Below are 24,706 nucleotides of genomic sequence, written 5' to 3'. Positions count from 1 at the left end.
CTTCAGCGGTATGTCCGAAGAAACATTAAAAAAATCTTCCAACGATTTCATCAGCAATTGCTCTATGGATTCTCTCAACCAATTCTCCAGTAATGCATGGGAAATTTACAACTGTTCCTCAAAGAACATCATCATGAATTTCTTCCAAAAAAGCTATAGTGATTTGTTCAAAGATACTTAAAGAATATCCTTTGCAATACCCTTTGCAATATTTGTCGAAGTATTCAACCAACAATTTATCCAACAATTTCTTAACATTTTCTTTAAGGTCTGAGGTCACGCTCCTCGTGAGAGAGAGAGGATTCTTCGATTTTGGGAACTTCAATCGTAATATCTCGAATATGAAGCCAAATATTACAATTTCCACAAGACAATCTCTTCAAAATATATTTTAGAATATTCAGTGAAAATTTCATGATCTTAGACTTAGCCAAATTTGAATTTATTAGAAAAGAGTAAACTGTTGTCAAAAGCTGTTTTCGCCACCTTGACACTTGTTTCTAATATTTGAAGTAGTTAGAGGCATTTGATCGCAAAATCGTCCCGACAATCTCTGAGGATATTTCTTATGATCATTTTAGTCCAAAAAAAAGTACGCTAACTATGGTACATTTTTAGTAGTCTACTTTTAATTTCAGTAAAAATCTAAAAATTGTGATGAAACTTCTCTCATATGAGAGAAATTATTTTCTCATTTTCTCCGCTCGTAACAGACAAACAAGAGCACATGGAATTGTGGTGGGGTTCAGGGTTACCAGGATTGGTCATGCGCATAACACGCATAGTTGCTTTTCTAACAATAATATTTACATATTACATATAGTTATTTATTTCGCTTTAGAATATTTTTCATCTTTCTAAAGTAACGACCAAAATGGAACTGAGCCTGCTTTAGTTTTCTATGAGAACTTGCTCGGTTGTTGGTTGAGAGCTTACTTTGCCAATCGATCATTTTTCGTTTGTGAGGAATTCACTCTATAATCAAGGAAGTCCAGAATATATTATCCAATGAGAAAAGATCCTGGCTCGACCGAAAAAAGTTTTATTCCAATATCGTACTTCGTTTAGCCAAAGATGGCAACCCTATGTTGCTCACAATGATGATCCTCTGTATGTTGCTCTGCGTTTGCTCCCACGGTGCGTTTAGTGGAACACGCTTTGACTGCTCGAATATATACCAAATGCAAAACTTACAAATACTAAATAATATATCAAGTTCGTTAGAAGTCAATTCACTTATGACATTCCTGTTCAGATACACTGGGCAATATCTCTAAATGTATGCCCCATGGTATGTGGCCACTTCCAAATGTTAACCGAATTTTGTCATACGTCAATCAATTTGGATAATATATGAGTTCACAGAGCTTGCTCGAGGATTCTTGATAAATTTGAGAGTATTCCTCGATTTTTTGTGATTATTTAGAAATTCTAATGAATAGCGGTGTTTACTGAAATTATTCGTGGATTCTTGAAGATTTTTAGAGTATTCCTCGATTCTCTGTGGTTATTTAGGAATTCTAATAAATATTTGAGATTGTTGAGCTTGCTCGAGGATTCTTGAAGAATTTTGGAGTATTTCTAGAGTGTTCATGATAGCTTAGGAATTATAATGAATATCTGAGTTTTCTGAGATTATTCGAGTATTTTTGAAGAATTTTAGAAATCTCCTCAATTAAACGATATCTGAGGATTTCAGATAAATATTTGAGTTCAATAAGCTTGCTCCAGGATTCTTGAAGAATTTGGGAACATTTCTCGATTTTTTGTAATTATTTAGGAATTCAAATGAATATCTGAGTTTGCTGAGCTTATTCGAGGATTCTTGAAGATTTTTAGAGTATCCTCGATTTTACGATAACTGAGGAATTCAGATGAATATTTGTGCTCACTGAGCTTATTCGAGGATTCTTGAAGAATTTGGGAATATTTCTAGATTTTTTATGATAACTGGGAAATTCAGATGAATATTTGAAAGCACTGAGCATGCTCGAGGATTCTTGAAGAGTTTTAGAGTATTCCGCGATATTTTGTGATAATTTGAGAATTCTAATGAATATTTGAGTTTGCTGAGCGAGTTTTAGAGTATTCCTCGATTTTTTGTGATTATTTAGGAATTCTAATGACTGTTTGAGTTCACTGAGCTTGCTCGAGGAAGAATTTGAGAGTACTCCTCGATTTTTTGTGATTATTTAGGAATAAGAATGAATATATTAGTTTGCTGAGATTATTTGAGAATTTTTGAAGAATTTTAGAGTTCTCCTCAATTTTACGACAAATATTTGAGTTCACTGAGCTTGCTCGAGAATTCTTGAAGAATTTGAGAATATCCTTCGATTTTTTGTAATTATATAGGAATTCCAATGAATATCTGAGTTTGCTGAGCTTATTCGAGGATTCTTGAATAGTTTTAGAGTTTTCCTCGATATTTTGTGATTAATTAGAAATTCTAATGAATATTTGAGTTTGATGAGCTTATTCGGGGATTCTTGGAGAGTTTTAGAGTTTTCCTCGATATTTTGTGATTATTAAGGAATTCTAACGAATATTTGAGTTTGATGAGCTTATTCGAGGATTCTTGAAGAGTTTTAGAGTATTCCTCGATATTTTGTGATTATTTAGGAATTCTAATGAATATTTGAGTTTGATGAGCTTATTCTAGAATTCTTGAAGAGTTTTAGAGTATTCCTCGATATTTTGTGATTATTTAGGAATTCTAATGAATATTTAAGTTTTCTGAGCTTATTCGAGGATTCTTGAAGAGTTTTAGAGTTTTCCTCGATATTTTGCGATTATTTAGGAATTCTAATGAATATTTAAGTTTTCTGAGCTTATTCGAGGATTCTTGAAGAGTTTTAGAGTTTTCCTCGATATTTTGTGATTATTTAGGCATTCTAATGAATATTTGAGTTTGATGAGCTTATTCGAGGATTCTTGAAGAGTTTTAGAGTATTCCTCGATATTTTGTGATTATTTAGGAATTCTAATGAATAGTTGAGTTTGATGAGCTTATTCGAGGATTCTTGAAGAGTTTTAGAGTATTCCTCGATATTTTGTGATTATTTAGGAATTCTAATGAATATTTGAGTTTTCTGAGCTCATTCGAGGATTCTTGAAGAGTTTTAGAGTTTTCCTCGATATTTTGTGATTATTTAGGCATTCTAATGAATATTTGAGTTTGATGAGCTTATTCGAGGATTCTTGAAGAGTTTTAGAGTATTCCTCGATATTTTGTGATTATTTAGGAATTCTAATGAATAGTTGAGTTTGATGAGCTTATTCGAGGATTCTTGAAGAGTTTTAGAGTATTCCTCGATATTTTGTGATTATTTAGGAATTCTAATGAATATTTGAGTGTGATGAGCTTATTCGAGGATTCTTGAAGAGTTTTAGAGTATTCCTCGATATTTTGTGATTATTTAGGAATTATAATGAATATTTGAGTGTGATGAGCTTATTCGAGGATTCTTGAAGAGTTTTAGAGTTTTTCTCGATATTTTGTGATTATTTAGGAATTCTAACGAATATTTGAGTTTTCTGAGCTTATTCGAGGATTCTTGGAGAGTTTTAGAGTTTTCCTCGATATGTTGTGATTATTAAGGAATTCTAATGAATATTTGAGTTTGATGAGCTTATTCGAGGATTCTTGAAGAGTTTTAGAGTTTTCCTCGATATTTTGTGATTATTTAGGAATTCTAACGAATATTTGAGTTTTCTGAGCTTATTCGAGGATTCTTGGAGAGTTTTAGAGTTTTCCTCGATATGTTGTGATTATTAAGGAATTCTAATGAATATTTGAGTTTGATGAGCTTATTCGAGGATTCTTGAAGAGTTTTAGAGTATTCCTCGATATTTTGTGATTATTTAGGAATTCTAACGAATATTTGAGTTTTCTGAGCTTATTCGAGGATTCTTGGAGAGTTTTAGAGTTTTCCTCGATATTTTGTGATTATTAAGGAATTCTAATGAATATTTGAGTTTGATGAGCTTATTCGAGGATTCTTGAAGAGTTTTAGAGTATTCCTCAATATTTTGTGATTATTTAGAAAAACTTATAAATATTTGAGTTCACTGAGCTTTTTCGAGGATTCTTGAAGAGTTTTAGAGTATTCCTCGATATTTTGTGATTATTTAGGAATTATAATGAATATTTGAGTGTGATGAGCTTATTCGAGGATTCTTGAAGAGTTTTAGAGTATTCCTCGATATTTTGTGATTATTTAGGAATTCTAATGAATATTTGAGTTTTCTGAGCTCATTCGAGGATTCTTGGAGAGTTTTAGAGTTTTCCTCGATATGTTGTGATTATTAAGGAATTCTAATGAATATTTGAGTTTGATGAGCTTATTCGAGGATTCTTGAAGAGTTTTAGAGTTTTCCTCGATATTTTGTGATTATTTAGGAATTCTAACGAATATTTGAGTTTTCTGAGCTTATTCGAGGATTCTTGGAGAGTTTTAGAGTTTTCCTCGATATTTTGTGATTATTAAGGAATTCTAATGAATATTTGAGTTTGATGAGCTTATTCGAGGATTCTTGAAGAGTTTTAGAGTATTCCTCAATATTTTGTGATTATTTAGAAAAACTTATAAATATTTGAGTTCACTGAGCTTTCTCGAGGATTCTTGAAGAGTTTTAGAGCATTCCTCGATATTTTGTGATTATTTAGAAATACTTATGAATATTTGAGTTCACTGAACTTTCTCGAGGATTCTTGAAGAGTTTTAGAGTTTTCCTCGATATTTTGTGATTATTTAGGAATTATAATGAATATTTGAGTGTGATCAGCTTATTCGAGGATTCTTGAAGAGTTTTAGAGTATTCCTCGATATTTTGTGATTATTTAGGAATTATAATGAATATTTGAGTGTGATGAGCTTTTTCGAGGATTCTTGAAGAGTTTTAGAGTATTCCTCGATATTTTGTGATTATTTAGGAATTCTAATGAATATTTGAGTTTTCTGAGCTCATTCGAGGATTCTTGAATAGTTTTAGAGTTTTCCTCGATATTTTGTGATTAATTAGGAATTCTAATGAATATTTGAGTTTGATGAGCTTATTCGAGGATTCTTGAAGAGTTTTAGAGTTTTCCTCGATATTTTGTGATTATTTAGGAATTCTAACGAATATTTGAGTTTTCTGAGCTTATTCGAGGATTCTTGGAGAGTTTTAGAGTTTTCCTCGATATTTTGTGATTATTTAGGAATTCTAACGAATATTTGAGTTTTCTGAGCTTATTCGAGGATTCTTGGAGAGTTTTAGAGTTTTCCTCGATATTTTGTGATTAATTAGGAATTCTAATGAATATTTGAGTTTGATGAGCTTTCTCGAGGATTCTTGAAGAGTTTTAGAGCATTCCTCGATATTTTGTGATTATTTAGAAATACTTATGAATATTTGAGTTCACTGAACTTTCTCGAGGATTCTTGAAGAGTTTTAGAGTTTTCCTCGATATTTTGTGATTATTTAGGAATTCTAATGAATATTTGAGTTTGATGAGCTTATTCGAGGATTCTTGAATAGTTTTAGAGTTTTCCTCGATATTTTGTGATTATTTAGGCATTCTAATGAATATTTGAGTTTGATGAGCTTATTCGAGGATTCTTGAAGAGTTTTAGAGTATTCCTCGATATTTTGTGATTATTTAGGAATTCTAATGAATAGTTGAGTTTGATGAGGGCCCATATAGCCGAGGCGGTAAACGCACGGGTATTCAGCATGACCATGCTGAGGGTGACGGGTTCGATTCCCGGTCGGTCCAGGATCTTTTCGTAAAGGAAATTTCCTTGACTTCCTTGGGCATAGAGTATCTTCGTGCCTGCCACACGATATACGCATGCACAATGGTCATTGGCAGAGGAAGCTCTCAGTTAATAACTGTGGAAGTGCTCATAGAACACTAAGCTGAGAAGCAGGCTTTGTCCCAATGAGGACGTTACGCCAAGAAGAAGAAGAAGAAGAAGTTGAGTTTGATGAGCTTATTCGAGGATTCTTGAAGAGTTTTAGAGTATTCCTCGATATTTTGTGATTATTTAGGAATTCTAATGAATATTTGAGTTTTCTGAGCTCATTCGAGGATTCTTGAATAGTTTTAGAGTTTTCCTCGATATTTTGTGATTAATTAGGAATTCTAATGAATATTTGAGTTTGATGAGCTTATTCGAGGATTCTTGAAGAGTTTTAGAGTTTTCCTCGATATTTTGTGATTATTTAGGAATTCTAACGAATATTTGAGTTTTCTGAGCTTATTCGAGGATTCTTGGAGAGTTTTAGAGTTTTCCTCGATATTTTGTGATTATTAAGGAATTCTTATGAATATTTGAGTTTGATGAGCTTATTCGAGGATTCTTGAAGAGTTTTAGAGTATTCCTCGATATTTTGTGATTATTTAGGAATTCTAATGAATATTTGAGTTTGATGAGCTTATTCGAGGATTCTTGAAGAGTTTTAGAGTATTCCTCGATATTTTGTGATTATTTAGGAATTCTAATAAATATTTGAGTTTTCTGAGCTCATTCGAGGATTCTTGAATAGTTTTAGAGTTTTCCTCGATATTTTGTGATTAATTAGAAATTCTAATGAATATTTGAGTTTGATGAGCTTATTCGGGGATTCTTGGAGAGTTTTAGAGTTTTCCTCGATATTTTGTGATTATTAAGGAATTCTAACGAATATTTGAGTTTGATGAGCTTATTCGAGGATTCTTGAAGAGTTTTAGAGTATTCCTCGATATTTTGTGATTATTTAGGAATTCTAATGAATATTTGAGTTTGATGAGCTTATTCTAGAATTCTTGAAGAGTTTTAGAGTATTCCTCGATATTTTGTGATTATTTAGGAATTCTAATGTTTGTTGTTTGTTTGTTTATTTTCGACACTTGACACCAGGGTGCATTCGTGTCGCAGGAATTCTAATGAATATTTAAGTTTTCTGAGCTTATTCGAGGATTCTTGAAGAGTTTTAGAGTTTTCCTCGATATTTTGCGATTATTTAGGAATTCTAATGAATATTTAAGTTTTCTGAGCTTATTCGAGGATTCTTGAAGAGTTTTAGAGTTTTCCTCGATATTTTGTGATTATTTAGGCATTCTAATGAATATTTGAGTTTGATGAGCTTATTCGAGGATTCTTGAAGAGTTTTAGAGTTTTCGTCGATATTTTGTGATTATTAAGGAATTCTAACGAATATTTGAGTTTGATGAGCTTATTCGAGGATTCTTGAAGAGTTTTAGAGTTTTCCTCGATATTTTGTGATTATTTAGGCATTCTAATGAATATTTGAGTTTAATGAGCTTATTCGAGGATTCTTGAAGAGTTTTAGAGTTTTCCTCGATATTTTGTGATTATTTAGGAATTCTAACGAATATTTGAGTTTTCTGAGCTTATTCGAGGATTCTTGAATAGTTTTAGAGTTTTCCTCGATATTTTGTGATTATTTAGAAATACTTATAAATATTTGAGTTCACTGAGCTTCCTCGAGGATTCTTGAAGAGTTTTAGAGTTTTCCTCGATATTTTGTGATTATTTAGGAATTATAATGAATATTTGAGTGTGATGAGCTTATTCGAGGATTCTTGAAGAGTTTTAGAGTATTCCTCGATATTTTGTGATTGTTTAGGAATTCTAACGAATATTTGAGTTTTCTGAGCTTATTCGAGGATTCTTGAAGAGTTTTAGAGTTTTCCTTGATATTTTGTGATAATTTAGGAATTCTAATGAATATTTGAGTTTGATGAGCTTATTCGAGGATTCTTGAAGAGTTTTAGAGTATTCCTCGATATTTTGTGATAATTTAGGAATTATAATGAATATTTGAGTATGATGAGCTTATTCGAGGATTCTTGAAGAGTTTTAGAGTATTCCTCGATATTTTGTGATAATTTAGGAATTATAATGAATATTTTAGTTTGATGAGCTTATTCGAGGATTCTTGAAGAGTTTTAGAGTTTTCCTTGATATTTTGTGATTATTTAGGAATTGTAATGAATATTTGAGTTTGATGAGCTTATTCGAGGATTCTTGAAGAGTTTTGGAGTTTTCCTCGATATTTTGTGATAATTTAGGAATTATAATGAATATTTGAGTATGATGAGCTTATTCGAGGATTCTTGAAGTGTTTTAGAGTTTTCCTCGATATTTTGTGATAATTAAGGAATTCTAATGAATATTTGAGTTTGATGAGCTTATTCGAGGATTCATGAAGAGTTTTAGAGTATTCCTCGATATTTTGTGATTATTTAGGAATTCTAATGAATATTTGAGGATTCTTGAAGAGTTTTAGAGTATTCCTCGATATTTTGTGATTATTTAGGAATTATAATGAATATTTGAGTGTGATGAGCTTATTCGAGGATTCTTGAAGAGTTTTAGAGTATTCCTCGATATTTTGTGATTATTTAGGAATTCTAATGAATATTTGAGTTTTCTGAGCTCATTCGAGGATTCTTGAATAGTTTTAGAGTTTTCCTCGATATTTTGTGATCCCGAATAAAACTGTATCATAAAGCTGTGATTGAGCGTATCGTTTTTTGATTATACGGGGTAACATAAAATGTATGATACAATATCATAAACATGAATCATACCAATGATAAGAGTAATCATATTCGCGGTTTCAATGATAGACCGAATGGGTTGTTAAGTATAGTTACCATTCAAGAATGGCTTTTTTTGCAAACAAAAATTTTGCCATATTACTCGTGTTATAATCACTTTATCATTTATTTAACGATTGACCGAATAATAAAAACAAATCTGAAATATTTCATAACTCTACTTAATCGACTTGAAGAAAAAAAATACACCCCTGCAGTTTCCACTGCTGTCATAGCGAGGTTGAGGTTCGTGATGTCATGTTGTGTTGTTTTTGTGCTGAAAGTTTTTTTTAGCTTTGAGTGCTACGATCGCGATTCGAACTGGCGACTGGTGCTGGGATTCCCATTTTGCTTCACACGGTGCCTGTGGACCATATCAACACGGTGCTCGCGGGTTATTCAAAGCCAATGATATGAAAGTAGCTGGAACTGGAACATCCGAAATCAAGATATACAGGGTAAGTCAGTTGTTTGCCAATGAGATCGCTAACTAGGAAATCGCACCTATACAGTATCCACCGATCAGGCCTCCAATGCACACAGTGCCATGACATTGGCATTGCATTGAATAGAGATTCCTCCCGAGGTATGATGCATGAAGTTCCTGATGAAGTTTCCCATTCTGCCCATATCGGCAGAGAGGAATACCGTACTTCTCGTCCCGTAAGGAAGCTGATGCCAAATGCTGGTGCCACGTAGCAAGTTTTTTTTAATTCTAAAAGTGACATGGAAACGAAATCAAATGCTTCGCGACTCTTGCTAAGGGCAGTATTGGGGAATTTGCATTCTATTAGTGTAAACAAGTGCTAAATTTTCAAATTTATGAAGAAAAAAGATTATAGACAATCATATATTTATCATTAGATGTATCATTATCATTTGTGCTATGATACCGAAAAAGTATTGAATAGTTCCAAATTGCCCAACCCTATCATTCAATCATAGTAGTATGACTATCTATATCATTATCATTCAGTGAATTGAACGCATATAATATGTACGATAACATGAATTGTAAAAATCTATGCGGGATTAATTAGGAATTCTAATGAATATTTGAGTTTGATGAGCTTATTCGAGGATTCTTGAAGAGTTTTAGAGTTTTCCTCGATATTTTGTGATTATTTAGGAATTCTAACGAATATTTGAGTTTTCTGAGCTTATTCGAGGATTCTTGGAGAGTTTTAGAGTTTTCCTCGATATTTTGTGATTATTAAGGAATTCTAATGAATATTTGAGTTTGATGAGCTTATTCGAGGATTCTTGAAGAGTTTTAGAGTATTCCTCAATATTTTGTGATTATTTAGAAAAACTTATAAATATTTGAGTTCACTGAGCTTTCTCGAGGATTCTTGAAGAGTTTTAGAGCATTCCTCGATATTTTGTGATTATTTAGAAATACTTATGAATATTTGAGTTCACTGAACTTTCTCGAGGATTCTTGAAGAGTTTTAGAGTTTTCCTCGATATTTTGTGATTATTTAGGAATTTTAATGAATATTTGAGTGTGATGAGCTTATTCGAGGATTCTTGAAGAGTTTTAGAGTTTTCCTCGATATTTTGTGATTATTTAGGCATTCTAATGAATATTTGAGTTTGATGAGCTTATTCGAGGATTCTTGAAGAGTTTTAGAGTATTCCTCGATATTTTGTGATTATTTAGGAATTCTAATGAATAGTTGAGTTTGATGAGGGCCCATATAGCCGAGGCGGTAAACGCACGGGTATTCAGCATGACCATGCTGAGGGTGACGGGTTCGATTCCCGGTCGGTCCAGGATCTTTTCGTAAAGGAAATTTCCTTGACTTCCTTGGGCATAGAGTATCTTCGTGCATGCCACACGATATACGCATGCACAATGGTCATTGGCAGAGGAAGCTCTCAGTTAATAACTGTGGAAGTGCTCATAGAACACTAAGCTGAGAAGCAGGCTTTGTCCCAATGAGGACGTTACGCCAAGAAGAAGAAGAAGAAGAAGTTGAGTTTGATGAGCTTATTCGAGGATTCTTGAAGAATGTTAGGAGTTTTCCTCGATTTTACGATGATGATCAGATGAATATTTAAGTTCACTGAGCATGCTTGAAAATTCTTGAAGCATTTGAGAGTATTCCTCGATTTTTTGTGATTATTTAGGAATTTTTATGAATATCTGAGTTTGCTGAGAATATTCGAGAATTTTTGAAGAATTTTAGAGTTCTCCTCAATTTAACGATATCTTAGGATTTCCGACAAATATTTGAGTTCACTGAGCTGGCTCCAGGATTCTTGAAGAATTTGGGAATATCGATTTTTTTGTAATTATTCAGGAATTCTAATAAATATCTGAGATGGCTGAAATTTTTCGAGGATTCTTGAAGAATTTGAGCGTATTATTCGATTTTTTGTGATTATTTAATAAATATTTGAGCATGCTGAGCTTGCTCGAGGATTCTTGAAGAATTTTGGAGAATGTCTAGAGTTTTTATGATTACTGAAGAATATAGATGAATATCTGAGTTCACTTAGCGTTCTCCAGGATTCTTGAAGGATTTTAGAGTATTTCTCGATATTTTGTGATTATTCAGGAATTCCAATGAATATCTGAGTTTGCTGAACTTATTCGAGGATTCTTGAAAATTTTTAGTGTATTCCACGATATAACGATAACTTAGGAATTCAGATGAATATTTGTGTTCACTGAGCTCGAGGATTCTTGAAGAATTTGGAAATATTTCTAGATTTTTTATGATAACTGGGAAATTCAGATGAATATATAAGTTCACTGAGCTTGCTCGAGAATTCTTAAAAAAATTAAGATTATTCCTCGATTTTATGTGATTATTTAGGAATTTTGAGGAATATTTGAGTTCACTGAGCTTGCTTGAGGATTCTTGAAGAATTTGGGAGTATTCTTCGATTTTTTTTTTTGTAATTATTTAGGAATTCCAATGAATATCTGAGTTTGCTGAGCTTATTCGAGGATTCTTGAGGAATGTCAGAGTTTTCCTCGATTTTACGATAACTGAGAAATTCTGATGAATGTTTCACTGAGCTTGCTCGAGAATTCTTAAAAAAAATAAGAGTATTCCTTGACTTTTTGTGATTATTTAGGAATTCTAATGAATATGTGAGTTTGCTGAGATTGAATTCAAATATTTACCGGAATTCCCAGATCACGAAAATCAACAGATATTCACAAATTCTTTAAGAACCTTCGAGTAAAATCATTCAACTCAACTATTCACCAAAATTCCCAGGTCATCATAAAAATCAACAAATATTCCCAAATTTTTCAAGAACCCTCGAGCAAGCTCATTGAACTCGAATATTCGCCAAAATTCCCAGATCATCATAAAAATAAACAAATATTCACAAATTCTACAAGAACCCTCGAACAAGTTCATTGAAATCAAATATTTACCGGAATTCCCAGGTCATCATAAAAATCAACAAATATTCGAAAATATTTCAAGAACCCTCGAGTAAAATCATTCAACTCAACTATTCACCAGAATTCCCAGGTCACCATAAAATCAACAAATATTCGCAAATTTTTCAACAAACTCTCGAGCAATCTCATTGAACCCAAATGTTCACCAGAATTCCCAGATCATCATAAAAATCAACAAATATTCACAAAGCTCATTGAACTCAAATATTCACCAGAACTCCCAGATTATCATAAAAATCAACAAATATTCACAAATACTTCAACAAACTCTCGAGCAAGCTCATTCAACTCAAATATTCACCAGAATTCCCAGATCATCATAAAAATCAACAAATGTTCACAAATACTTCAACAAACTCTGGAGCAAGCTCATTGAACTCAAATATTCACATTCAACTCAAATACTTCAAGAACCCTCGAGCAAGCTCATTGAACTCAAATCTCGCGCTCAGTATCATACGGGCGTATCTGCAATGATCGATTTCTCTTCATCGATTTTCTCTTCGGCTTATAATTTGGCCTGCAAATAATTTTTGGTTGTTTTTGTTGTGTTAGATGCTAGTCCTAGTCGTCCTTCACCGAAATACACCGAGAGATCATTCGAATATTGGTCGTATTTTCCGGAATAATCCGAAGAGAAAATCGACGAAGAGAAATCGACCATTGTAGATACGCCTGTATGATACTAAACGCGAGAAATATTCACCAGAACTCTCAGGTCATCATGGAAATCAAGAAATATTCACTAATACTTCAAGAACCCTCGAGCAAGCTCATTGAACTCAAATATTCACCAGAATTCACAGGTCATCATAAAAATTAACAAATATTCACAAATACTTCAACAAACTCTGGAGCAAGCTCATTGAACTCAAATATTCACCAGAATTCCCAGATCATCATAAAAATCAACAAATATTCACAAATACTTCAACAAACTCTGGAGCAAGTTCATTGAACTCAAATATTCCCCAGAATTCCCAGATCATCATAAAAATCAACAAATATTCACAAATACTTCAAGAACCCTCGAGCAAGCTCATTCAACTCAAATATTCACCAGAATTCCCAGGTCATTCAACTCAAATATTCACCCGAATTCTCAGGTCATCATAAAAATCAACAAAAATCACAAATACTTCAACAAACTCTCGAAAAAAAAACATTCAACTCAACTATTCACCAAAATTCCCAGGTCATAATAAAAATCAAGAAATATTCACAAATACTTCAAGAATTCTCGAGCAAGCTCATTCAACTCAAATATTCACCAGAATTCCCAGGTCATCATGGAAATCAAGAAATATTCACAAATACTTCAAGAACCCTCGAGCAAGCTCATTGAACTCGAATATTCCCCCGAATTCTCAGGTTATCATAAAAATCAACAAATATTCACAAATACTTCAACAAACTCTCGAGCAAGCTCATTCAACTCAAATATTCACCCGAATTCCCAGGTCATCATGGAAATCAAGAAATATTCACAAATACTTCAAGAACCCTCGAGCAAGCTCATTGAACTCAAATATTCCCCAGAATTCCCAGATCATCATAAAAATCAACAAATATTCACAAATACTTCAACAAACTCTCGAGCAAGCTCATTCAACTCAAATATTCACCCGAATTCCTAGGTCATCATAAAAATTAACAAATATTCACAAATACTTCAACAAACTCTGGAGCAAGCTGATTGAACTCAAATACTCACCAGAATTCTCAGGTCATCATAAAAATCAACAAAAATCACAAATACTTCAACAAACTCTCGAAAAAAAATCATTCAACTCAACTATTCACCAAAATTCCCAGGTCATCATAAAAATCAACAAATATTCACAAATACTTCAAGAACCCTCGAGCAAGCTCATTCAACTCAAATATTCCCCAGAATTCCCAGGTTATCATAAAAATCAACAAATATTCACAAATACTTCAACAAACTCTCGAGCAAGCTCATTGAACTCGAATATTCACCAGAATTCTCAGGTCATCATGGAAATCAAGAAATATTCACTAATACTTCAAGAACCCTCGAGCAAGCTCATTGAACTCAAATATTCACCAGAATTCACAGGTCATCATAAAAATTAACAAATATTCACAAATACTTCAACAAACTCTCGAGCAAGCTCATTCAACTCAAATATTCACCCGAATTCCTAGGTCATCATAAAAATTAACAAATATTCACAAATACTTCAACAAACTCTGGAGCAAGCTGATTGAACTCAAATACTCACCAGAATTCTCAGGTCATCATAAAAATCAACAAAAATCACAAATACTTCAACAAACTCTCGAAAAAAAATCATTCAACTCAACTATTCACCAAAATTCCCAGGTCATCATAAAAATCAACAAATATTCACAAATACTTCAAGAACCCTCGAGCAAGCTCATTCAACTCAAATATTCCCCAGAATTCCCAGGTTATCATAAAAATCAACAAATATTCACAAATACTTCAACAAACTCTCGAGCAAGCTCATTGAACTCGAATATTCACCAGAATTCTCAGGTCATCATGGAAATCAAGAAATATTCACTAATACTTCAAGAACCCTCGAGCAAGCTCATTGAACTCAAATATTCACCAGAATTCACAGGTCATCATAAAAATTAACAAATATTCACAAATACTTCAACAAACTCTCGAGCAAGCTCATTCAACTCAAATATTCACCCGAATTCCTAGGTCATCATAAAAATTAACAAATATTCACAAATACTTCAACAAACTCTGGAGCAAGCTGATTGAACTCAAATACTCACCAGAATTCTCAGGTCATCATAAAAATCAACAAAAATCACAAATACTTCAACAAACTCTCGAAAAAAAATCATTCAACTCAACTATTCACCAAAATTCCCAGGTCATCATAAAAATCAACAAATATTCACAAATACTTCAACAAACTCTCGAGCAAGCTCATTGAACTCGAATATTCACCAGAATTCTCAGGTCATCATGGAAATCAAGAAATATTCACTAATACTTCAAGAACCCTCGAGCAAGCTCATTGAACTCAAATATTCACCAGAATTCACAGGTCATCATAAAAATTAACAAATATTCACAAATACTTCAACAAACTCTGGAGCAAGCTCATTGAACTCAAATATTCACCCGAATTCCCAGGTCATCATGGAAATCAAGAAATATTCACAAATATTTCAAGAACCCTCGAGCAAGCTCATTGAACTCAAATATTCCCCAGAATTCCCAGATCATCATAAAAATCAACAAATATTCACAAATACTTCAACAAACTCTCGAGCAAGCTCATTCAACTCAAATATTCACCCGAATTCCCAGGTCATCATGGAAATCAAGAAATATTCACAAATACTTCAAGAATTCTCGAGCAAGCTCATTCAACTCAAATATTCACCAGAATTCCCAGGTCATCATAAAAATTAACAAATATTCACAAATACTTCAACAAACCCTGGAGCAAGCTGATTGAACTCAAATACTCACCAGAATTCTCAGGTCATCATAAAAATCAACAAAAACCACAAATACTTCAACAAACTCTCGAAAAAAAATCATTCAACTCAACTATTCACCAAAATTCCCAGGTCATCATAAAAATCAACAAATATTCACAAATACTTCAAGAACCCTCGAGCAAGCTCATTCAACTCAAATACTCACCCGAATTCCCAGGTCATCATGGAAATCATGAAATATTCACAAATACTTCAAGAACCCTCGAGCAAGCTCATTGAACTCAAATATTCCCCAGAATTCCCAGATCATCATAAAAATCAACAAATATTCACAAATACTTCAACAAACTCTCGAGCAAGCTCATTCAACTCAAATATTCACTCGAATTCCCAGGTCATCATGGAAATCAAGAAATATTCACAAATACTTCAAGAACCCTCGAGCAAGCTCATTGAACTCAAATATTCACCAGAATTCACAGGTCATCATAAAAATTAACAAATATTCACAAATACTTCAACAAACTCTGGAGCAAGCTCATTGAACTCAAATATTCACCAGAATTCTCAGGTCATCATAAAAATCAACAAAAAATCACAAATACTTCAACAAACTCTCGAAAAAAAATCATTCAACTCAACTATTCACCAAAATTCCCAGGTCATCATAAAAATCAACAAGAATACACTAATATTTCAAGAATTTTCGTGCAAGGTCATTGAACTCACATATGCACCAGAATTCCACGTTTTATCAACGACTACAAACCATGAGAGCTTTCGAGCAGTCGTGATTTTTATTCATAGTTCAATGAAATATGGTTTATGTGAACGACTAAATTGTTACGTGTTGAGTATTATATAAATCGGATGGAGCGCTGAATGAAAGCTCTTACATTTTATTATATTTATTCATACAAACTTCGAACTGCACATAAATAATATCATTGAATGTTTGTATATTCGAGCAATTTGCTCGAACAGCATGAAATTATTTAAAAAAACAACTGTTACTGTTTCAGCAGCTACCAAACGCACCCGCTTTACCGTGCTTCATTGTTATCTCCTCTCGAAACAAGCTGGCTGAGCATTGGTATGTACCGACCGATGCAATTGTTTCCCCACTTGACTCCTGAGCGGTGCTGTGTTATCAAGGCAGCCCAAAAACGAGTTTATTTTTAGTCAATACGCACCCGTTCAAACGTCAAATCCGTTATGTCGTGTATTGGTCTCATGCTTGGTCTCATGCGATTTTTTTTTTCTTTTGCTCTGTGCTATGGTTTGCAGGAGAGTAAAGATAAAATAGAAATCAATGTGCACGGATCATCGGTTTCATGGTTGCCAATGATCATGTTTCTGCCACTCGGCAAAATGTACAACAATAATTGATTTTATTTTGTGTGATATTATAAAGATTGTTGGTACTAACATTGCTTATTATACAAAACTGATAATAATTTAATCGTGAGTAATTCCATACTAACTATCCTTGCCCTGATATTTTCATTACTTTTCATTACTAGAAAGCAGCTTATTTTCTTATTTTTTCTTTACCAGTACACTGGACGCATGTACACTGGAACATGGCCTGCTTCTCAGCTTACTGTTTTATGAGCCCTGCCACAGTTATAATTACAATTATTTTCTTCAGAATGTATGTTATTCGAATATGTCGAATACAACTATTCACTTGCTTGAATAATTATACAAAACTTACATATAAATGTTATAAGAAAACCTGATTACCAAGAGCCAAATAGAAACCAGAGTTATGATACTGATTCATGTCGTAGCATTTTAGGGATTCCCCCCACACAATCTTGGCCACCCTGCCACCCTTGATCAGGCGGGAAAGCTTTTCTCTCTGAGAGAACTACAACGTGCTTTCTAAACGACAACACGTGACCATATCAATTTTTTAACGGACGAGCTTGACCTCAGACCTTAATGGTTGTTCCAGGAACTCAAGGATTCCCTAAAAAATTTCTCAAAGAATTTCTTCAGATGTCACTCCAAGGATTCGTTCAGGAATTTCTCCGAAGATTTTCTGGAAATTCCTCCGAAGATTTCTTTAACAATTCCACCGACATTCATCCAAAGATTGATTCCTAAGTCCCTTCAAAAATCCCAACAGGAGTTCCTACGCAAATTTTGTCAGGAGTTTAGTTTAAGAAATCCAGATCTTAGGGAGTTATTCTTACGAGAATGTCCTCAAGATTTTCTTAAGGAGTTTTCGTCCAAGGATACTGGGGATTTCTTGATTATCTTTTTTAGGAATTTCTCCAATGAGTCTTGTCAAAAGTGCCTTTAGAAATTCGCCCTAGATTTTCATCAAGGAATTCAAAAGAAACTCCCTCCGAAATCCCTTCAGAATGCCTCCAGAGATCCCTTTAGGTATTTTTACAAAGAAATATTTAGAAGTTCTTCTGTTTCTTAAGGAATATCTTCAGAAGTTTTTCCAAGAATCTTTTTAGTCTTTTTCTGAAAGATACTTTAAGAATGTCTTCATAAATTCTTTGAAATATTTGTCCAAGTATTCATCAACAATTTATCTAAAAATTTCTTCCAAATGATCTCCAATGGTTCTTCCAGGAATCCATTCACAGACTTCCTCAGAAATTTCTCAAAATATTTCTGCCGAAAAACCTCCAAGGATTCGTTTAATAGTTTTTCCGAAGATTTTGCTGAAAGTTCTTCCGAAGGTTCCACCCAAACCAATTCTAATAAACCAACGCCATTCACGGACCATAATGTAGACGGATCAACAATCAATACCGCATACTGTTCAAATTTTATCCCGAATGGGTGATTAAACACGTCTTAGAGGGGTTATCGTTTATGCGGGAATTCAAAGATTGTTTTTTTTAGTTCCTTCCAGGATTCTAACAGGACTGTCAGGAGTTTATCGCAGGATTGCTTGGAAAGTTCCTCCATGTGATTTTATTGGAATTCCATTTTTTTAGAAATTCTTAACAAAAATCATTTACGAATTTACAATTATTCCTGCAATTTCAATAAGGACTTTCAGAAACTTCTCAAACGATTCCCTCAGGAATTCTCTCACAAAATCCCATCGTAAATTCTTCCAAGGATTCATTCAAAAATATTTTTTAAATAATCCTACCCTATGTATCCTCGAACCTTTAAGAATTTTTCAAATGATTTTTACAGCATTTTCTTCAATTTATTACACAATTGCTTCTAGTTATTGTAGAGAAACCTTATAAAAACAAAATTATTTCTGGTTGTTGAAGAATTCCTCCAAGCATTCCTTTACAAATTCCTTGAACTATTTAAGCAGTAAACACCAGCAAGGATTCTCTCAGCAGTTCCTCCAAGGATTTTTGCAGGAAATCCTCGAAAAGCTGAAATCTTTCCAAAAGTTCCGTTAAGACTTCCTCCAAGGATTCCTTCAGAAATTTTTTCAATGATTCCTTTGGGAGTTTATCGAAGGGTTCCTTCTTGAACTTTTGCACGAATTCTTTCAAGAACTACTTCAAAGGCTTATTCCGAAATCCTTTGTATTAGTTTTAGCATTTTCAAGGAATTCCTCCCAGGTTTCCATCAGAAATTTCTTCAAGGATTACTATAAGAATTACTACAAGGATTCTTCAGGAATAACTTCATACTTCATAATCTTTCGTCCCTGAATTCCTTTAGGGAATTCACCAGACATTACTTCAAGTTTTTTTTCCAAATTAGATCAAAAGATTCCTCCAAGAAATCAGAGATTTTTCCAAGAAGTTCTTTAAAAAAGTCCCCAAACAAATCCATCAGAAAATCCTCCAAAGATTCACCAAAAACTTTCTTCAAGGATTGCTCCAAATTTCCACCCATTCGCCAAAAAATATCTCCAGAAACTTCTTCAAGGATACCATTAGGGATTTATTCAAAAATATTTTAAGAATATGTTTATGGATCCTTTGAAATATTTCTCCAAATATTCAATAAGGAATTCATCGAACAATTCCTTCAAAAAAATCACCAAGGAAGCACTCTAGAATTCCATCGGATATTTCTTAAAGGATTTTTGCAAACATTCCTGTAAGAATTTGATTTGAATTTCTCCAAAGATTTTTGGGATTTTCGTCAAATTTTACAAAACTACTTCAATGATTCATTCCGAAGTTTCTTCAATGGTTTTACCAGAAATGCTTGTGTGAATTCCATCTGCAGTTCCTGGTTACCTTGGGGAATTCTTCCAAGTAATTTTATGGAAAGTCCTTCGAGGAGCTCTGTAGAAAATCGTACAAAAATAAATTCAAGAATTTCTCCAAAGATACATACAGAAATTTCAGGAATTCCATCTGGAATTTCTTTCGGGAAACCTCCAGCAATTAATCTAAGAATTCCTTCTGAAATTTTCTCATGTAACCTTCCAGGAATTCCTCCAATGATTGTTTCAGCAAATTTTCCAAGCACTTTTTCAGGAACTCCTCAGTAATTCATCCATGGATTGCCTCAGGAACTCCACCAAGAATTTCGCCAGGAATTCTTCCGAAATTCATTCAGGCATTTCTCCATGTATGTCGCCGAGGACTTTTTTTATAATTCTCTCCAAGAACTCCTTAAACAATTCCAAAAATTACTTCCGCAAGTATTTCTTAAGGCGAAACTGGAAGCATTTCCTCATATTTTGGTTTTTGATTTTTTTTTTATTAAATAACGAAGCAATATTTTCAAAATCGGTTTTCGTGCACATGTAGAGTAAAATTGAACAAAATTTTACTAAAAAATAGTTTCTGCAAAAACGAAAAACATTTTCTACCGCGTAAAAAATCAGAAGATACCCTGATTCATACTCTACATGTGCACGAAAACCGATTTTGAAAATATTGCTTCGTTATTTAATAAAAATTCAAAAACCAAAAAAATGAGAAAATGCTTCCAGTTTCGCCTTAAGGAACACCTCCAAAGATAACTCAAGGAATTCCTCAAAGTATTCTTTTGAAATTTTTTAAAGGATTGTAACAGTATTCCTTCAAATTTTCTTCAGAAACTGTCAAAGAATTCTCTTAGGAAGTTCCCTAAGAGTTCCATCAGGACTTTCCCCAAGGATTTCTTCGGAAATTCATCCAATGATTCGTCCAGGAATTCTTCACAAGTTCCTGAAGCTTCTGCGCGAATTCTTACTAGAATCATTTCAAAGACTCATTCCGGCATTCCTTTTTTTGGTTATTTTTTCAGATAATTTACTCAGTTATATCCGGCATGCTTGTTATTTTCTTCCGTATTCAATCTTTTAAACCTCCAAAGTAATCAATATTCAATCCACATCCACCCATTTCAGAGGAACCCCAGGGCACCAGCGACTACTGCCCACGCAAGAATGGTTTCTTCAGCCACCCCGATCCGGCCATCTGCAACGTGTTCTACAGCTGCATCAACGGCGAGGAGCTGGAAATGAGCTGCACGGGAAATCTGCACTTTGACGAAAAGTCCGGAACGTGCGTTTGGCCCGATGTGGCTGCCCGTACCGGCTGTGCTACCAACGCGTACAGTAAGTATTGTTGCAGTTACCAGTTTAACCGACCAGCTCTAACCATTTGACGTTTATCGCAGAGAAACTCAGCGACGGTTTCGAGTGCCCCAAGGAAGTCCGTCATGACAAGAATGGCCTCACCATCCTGCATCCGAACTACCCACACCCAACGGACTGCTCCCGCTTCTACTACTGCCTGAATGGCATCGAGCCCCGCCAGGGACAGTGCGACGCCGGACTCGTCTACAACGAGGACATTCAGCGTTGTGACAACCCGGACAATGTTCCGGAATGGTATGTGTTTGAGATTTTGAAACAGCGTGATGAGAAGACGAGCAACGTGTCAAATGAGTTACCCGTCCTCTGATACGCCGTTTTCGTTAGGGATGAACACCTGATTACAACTATTTTTTCTTCTAAATTACAGCAAAGACTGGTATAAGGATGAGGATGACAAGAAGTCGAACTAAGTGAGTGATTCTGACGAAACTGCCATGAGTGTCCTCGTTCTGACGTGTGCTGCGAGATATGAGTGTGTATGAGAGTGCGATGTGCGAGTGCCAGATGAGCGGGGTATCATCGAAACGAAACGGAACGTACCCAAACGCCTGTTTCACTACAAACTTGCCCTTTTAGAATGAAACAAAAGAAAAAGAAAACACTATTTAGCTTATAGACCTCGAGATTAATTGTAGCGTGTAACGATTTGTGATTTCAAAAGTAGACGTTTTGTAAAACGATCCTCGAACAAATACTATGTACTCGTAGAAGAAAAATGTATTAACAATCAAAACTCTTTCGAAACTTTTAACCCACACTCTTTCTTTTTTATTGTCTAACCCTATCTGCCTATCTCTTTCGCCATTCCATTTGTTGAAAATCGCTCTCGGTGCATGCTAAAACCAACCAAGTTCCTTCGAAACCTCCTTTTCCAACCGTTTGCATTATAACCATCTGCCACACATCCCGTCGTTGCTTGTTCTGTCACCTCTACTGACCTCTACCTCTAATCGAAAACTTCACAGGACTTGAAGTACTGCAACTATTGGGGCATCACACTGAGCTATTGTGTTCGATTGCATTGCACTCTGACTTCATATTTTCGAACTTTCTTCAGTTTCTTCTCTTCGTAATCTGTCTATTTACTGTGCTATTGGAGTCATATTTTTTGGTAATGTTGGTGAGCTCTAATCGCATTAAAACTTTCTCGACTAACATATATATAAACATCTTGTCAATTCGTGTTTATTTTATTCACTCAAACTTTTCAAAATATTTTCAAATTTTCTAAACCTTCTATTTTGTATTTATATTATTTCTAACTGGAACTATTTACTTTAACAGCTCATATAAATTCCCCTAATGTGTTAATTCTAGTTTGTCTTAAAAAAATAAGCAGACTACTGATACTTTTTACGAACAATTTTTGAAATTTTATTTCTTTTCCGTGGTGCCCTATATGAAATATCAGGTTGTATAATCTGTTATATGAACATGATATAATATTTTTTTTCAAAAGGTTTGCGAGCAGTTTCACTTAGTCAAAGTACAATCCAGTGTTGATTTGGTAATTTTCGGACAAATCGAAGTTCTCAATACTTGACATCTTACAGCTTTTGCGAGTTATTGTAGAACTTGTAGTTATTGTGAGAACTTTAGTATTCAAACTCCACATAGGTACTTCAGAATGGAACAAACCAGTGAACTGAACGCATAAAGCTTTTTGATAAAGAGCATTATTGATGATTTACTTTTGAATCAAGTTCTGTTATTTTTTTTCTTCTTTTTTTATTCTATTTTATAGATATGTTATATTTGTATCTATGATCCTTCTATATTCTATTCCATAACCTATTATCTTCTTTTTTTGTCGTACTTTCTCCTTGTTCCTTGTATTTTTTTTATTTCCTCCTATCTATTCTTCAGTTCCCTTATCTATTCTTTGATTCTCATCTATTTTTTTTTCTAATTTTTAAATTTCACTGAGTTCTTCATTGCTCTATTTCTTCTTTTCGTTTTTGTTTCTTTCTATGTTCTTACATTCTCTTTTTTTTAAATTCTCTTATTCTGTATTACTATTTTAGAACTATTTTCCTTCAATAACTATCATTTATTTTCTCTTTTACATACTATAGTCTACTTTTAGTAAAGCTTAGTAAAATTATGTTCAAAAACTGATGCACATTATTTTTATTTGTAGTTTTAAAATTTAAAAGCAATACCAATTCTTTTAGTAACGTTCTAACATATCTATTCTATCCTGTTACTTGTTTTATATAAATTTTTTTCTTTTTATTTCACGCTCAATTGTTTTTATCGAACTTCATCGAACTTCAACTTAAGAAGTCTGTTCAAATTATTTCTGTTTATTTTACGATGCAATTTTCTTCGAACCATTAATTTCTGTAATCTTGTTTTCTATTCCTTAAACCTTTGTTCTACTTATTTATTTACTTCAGTTTCACTATAATATTAACTTTTTCTTTACTATGTTACTCTAAGGTATACTATCCTATTTTTTGTTACTGTAAAAATGCGTTATATTCTGTTTTAAACCATTCAAACTGCTCTTCTATGTTCTGTTTTCTTTTAATTTGTTCGATTATGTTTAGATATTTTCATTGCAGTTCTAATGGCTGTTCCAATTGCATCCCAAGTAACACACTTGTCACCGAAGAGTCACGGCGGCGCAGGTTTTTGTTGCGCAGAAGTCACTGTGACTTACTTCTAACAAATAAACACTTACTTGCTAGAAGTTAGTCACAGTGACTTTTGCGCAACATAAACCTGCGCCGCCGTGACTCTTCGGTGACAAGTGTGTTACTTGGGATATTATGTTCTGTGCATGTATATTCTGTTTTATTTTCACTTTCACTCTCTTATCTTTTATATTATTTGCTTTTATTATTACATTATAATATTTTTTATTCCCTCCTATCTTTTCCTGTTCTTCTTTCAACTTGTGTCTTATTCTGTCTTGAATTATTTTTTCAACGTCTCTACTTTCCTATCTTTTTTTATTCCCTTATTTTCTTATTCATTTTTCTCTCTCCTGTTCTCTCTCTCTCTCATTCTCCCTTCTCTTTTCTTCTTTTCACTCCTATTCTCTTCTACTGATTTCTGCTCTTGTTTTCTCTTCTCATTTTTATTTTAATTTTATCCTCACTTTTCTTATCCCTGCCTTCTCTTCTCATCTCTTCTTTCTTGTCTAGTCTCTTTTTTATTCATCTTGTCTGCTTTCCTCTTTTCTATTTATTCTTCTTTTTTCATCTATTCTATATTTTATGCTCTTTTTCTCGTTTCTTTCACTCTTTTGTATTCTGTTCTATCAGTTTATTTCTCCTCTTTTATTATGCCCAACACATCAAGATTGGTGGCATTGTGAACCGTACAGTATACCTCGCTAGTGCTATAATATATTATGACGAGCGGTACTTTTATGCTGGAATAGTTTTTTTTTTTTAAACGGAGCGGTTCTCGGGCAATGACCTACCATTTTTTCTTTTCTATTCTTATCAATGCTATTATTGATCATTATAACGTTTATCTTAAATTGACCTTTTTCTTTTCAATTCAACCTTTCATACCAATTAATATTGGAGTAGAGCTTGTTTTCAAGTGGTTTATCTGTTATTCCTTTCTCATATTTTATATTTGTTTTCTATTATAGTCACTTCCATTCTATTCTCTTACTCCTATGCTCTTCTATTCTGTTTATGTCATCTCCGTTTCAATTTACATT

At 33.5% G+C, this 24,706-nt stretch overlaps 1 protein-coding gene across 1 annotated transcript in view; it reads left to right on the top strand.

Moving 5' to 3' along the window:
- The window catches only part of LOC109431569 (protein obstructor-E), a 44,107-nt gene extending 22,332 nt beyond the window's left edge, over positions 1-21,775 (top strand). Inside the window, exons 3-5 of the mRNA XM_062845757.1 lie at positions 20,773-20,982; positions 21,045-21,258; positions 21,392-21,775. Coding sequence (XP_062701741.1) covers positions 20,773-20,982; positions 21,045-21,258; positions 21,392-21,434 — 467 coding nt within the window. The 3' untranslated portion in view covers positions 21,435-21,775. The remainder of the gene's footprint in view (positions 1-20,772; positions 20,983-21,044; positions 21,259-21,391) is intronic.
- The last annotated feature ends 2,931 nt before the right edge of the window (positions 21,776-24,706 follow it).

Source organism: Aedes albopictus, chromosome 1 (genome assembly GCF_035046485.1).
Source record: "Aedes albopictus strain Foshan chromosome 1, AalbF5, whole genome shotgun sequence".
Classification (NCBI taxonomy): domain Eukaryota; kingdom Metazoa; phylum Arthropoda; class Insecta; order Diptera; family Culicidae; genus Aedes; species Aedes albopictus.
This window is presented reverse-complemented; position numbering and strand designations above follow the sequence as displayed.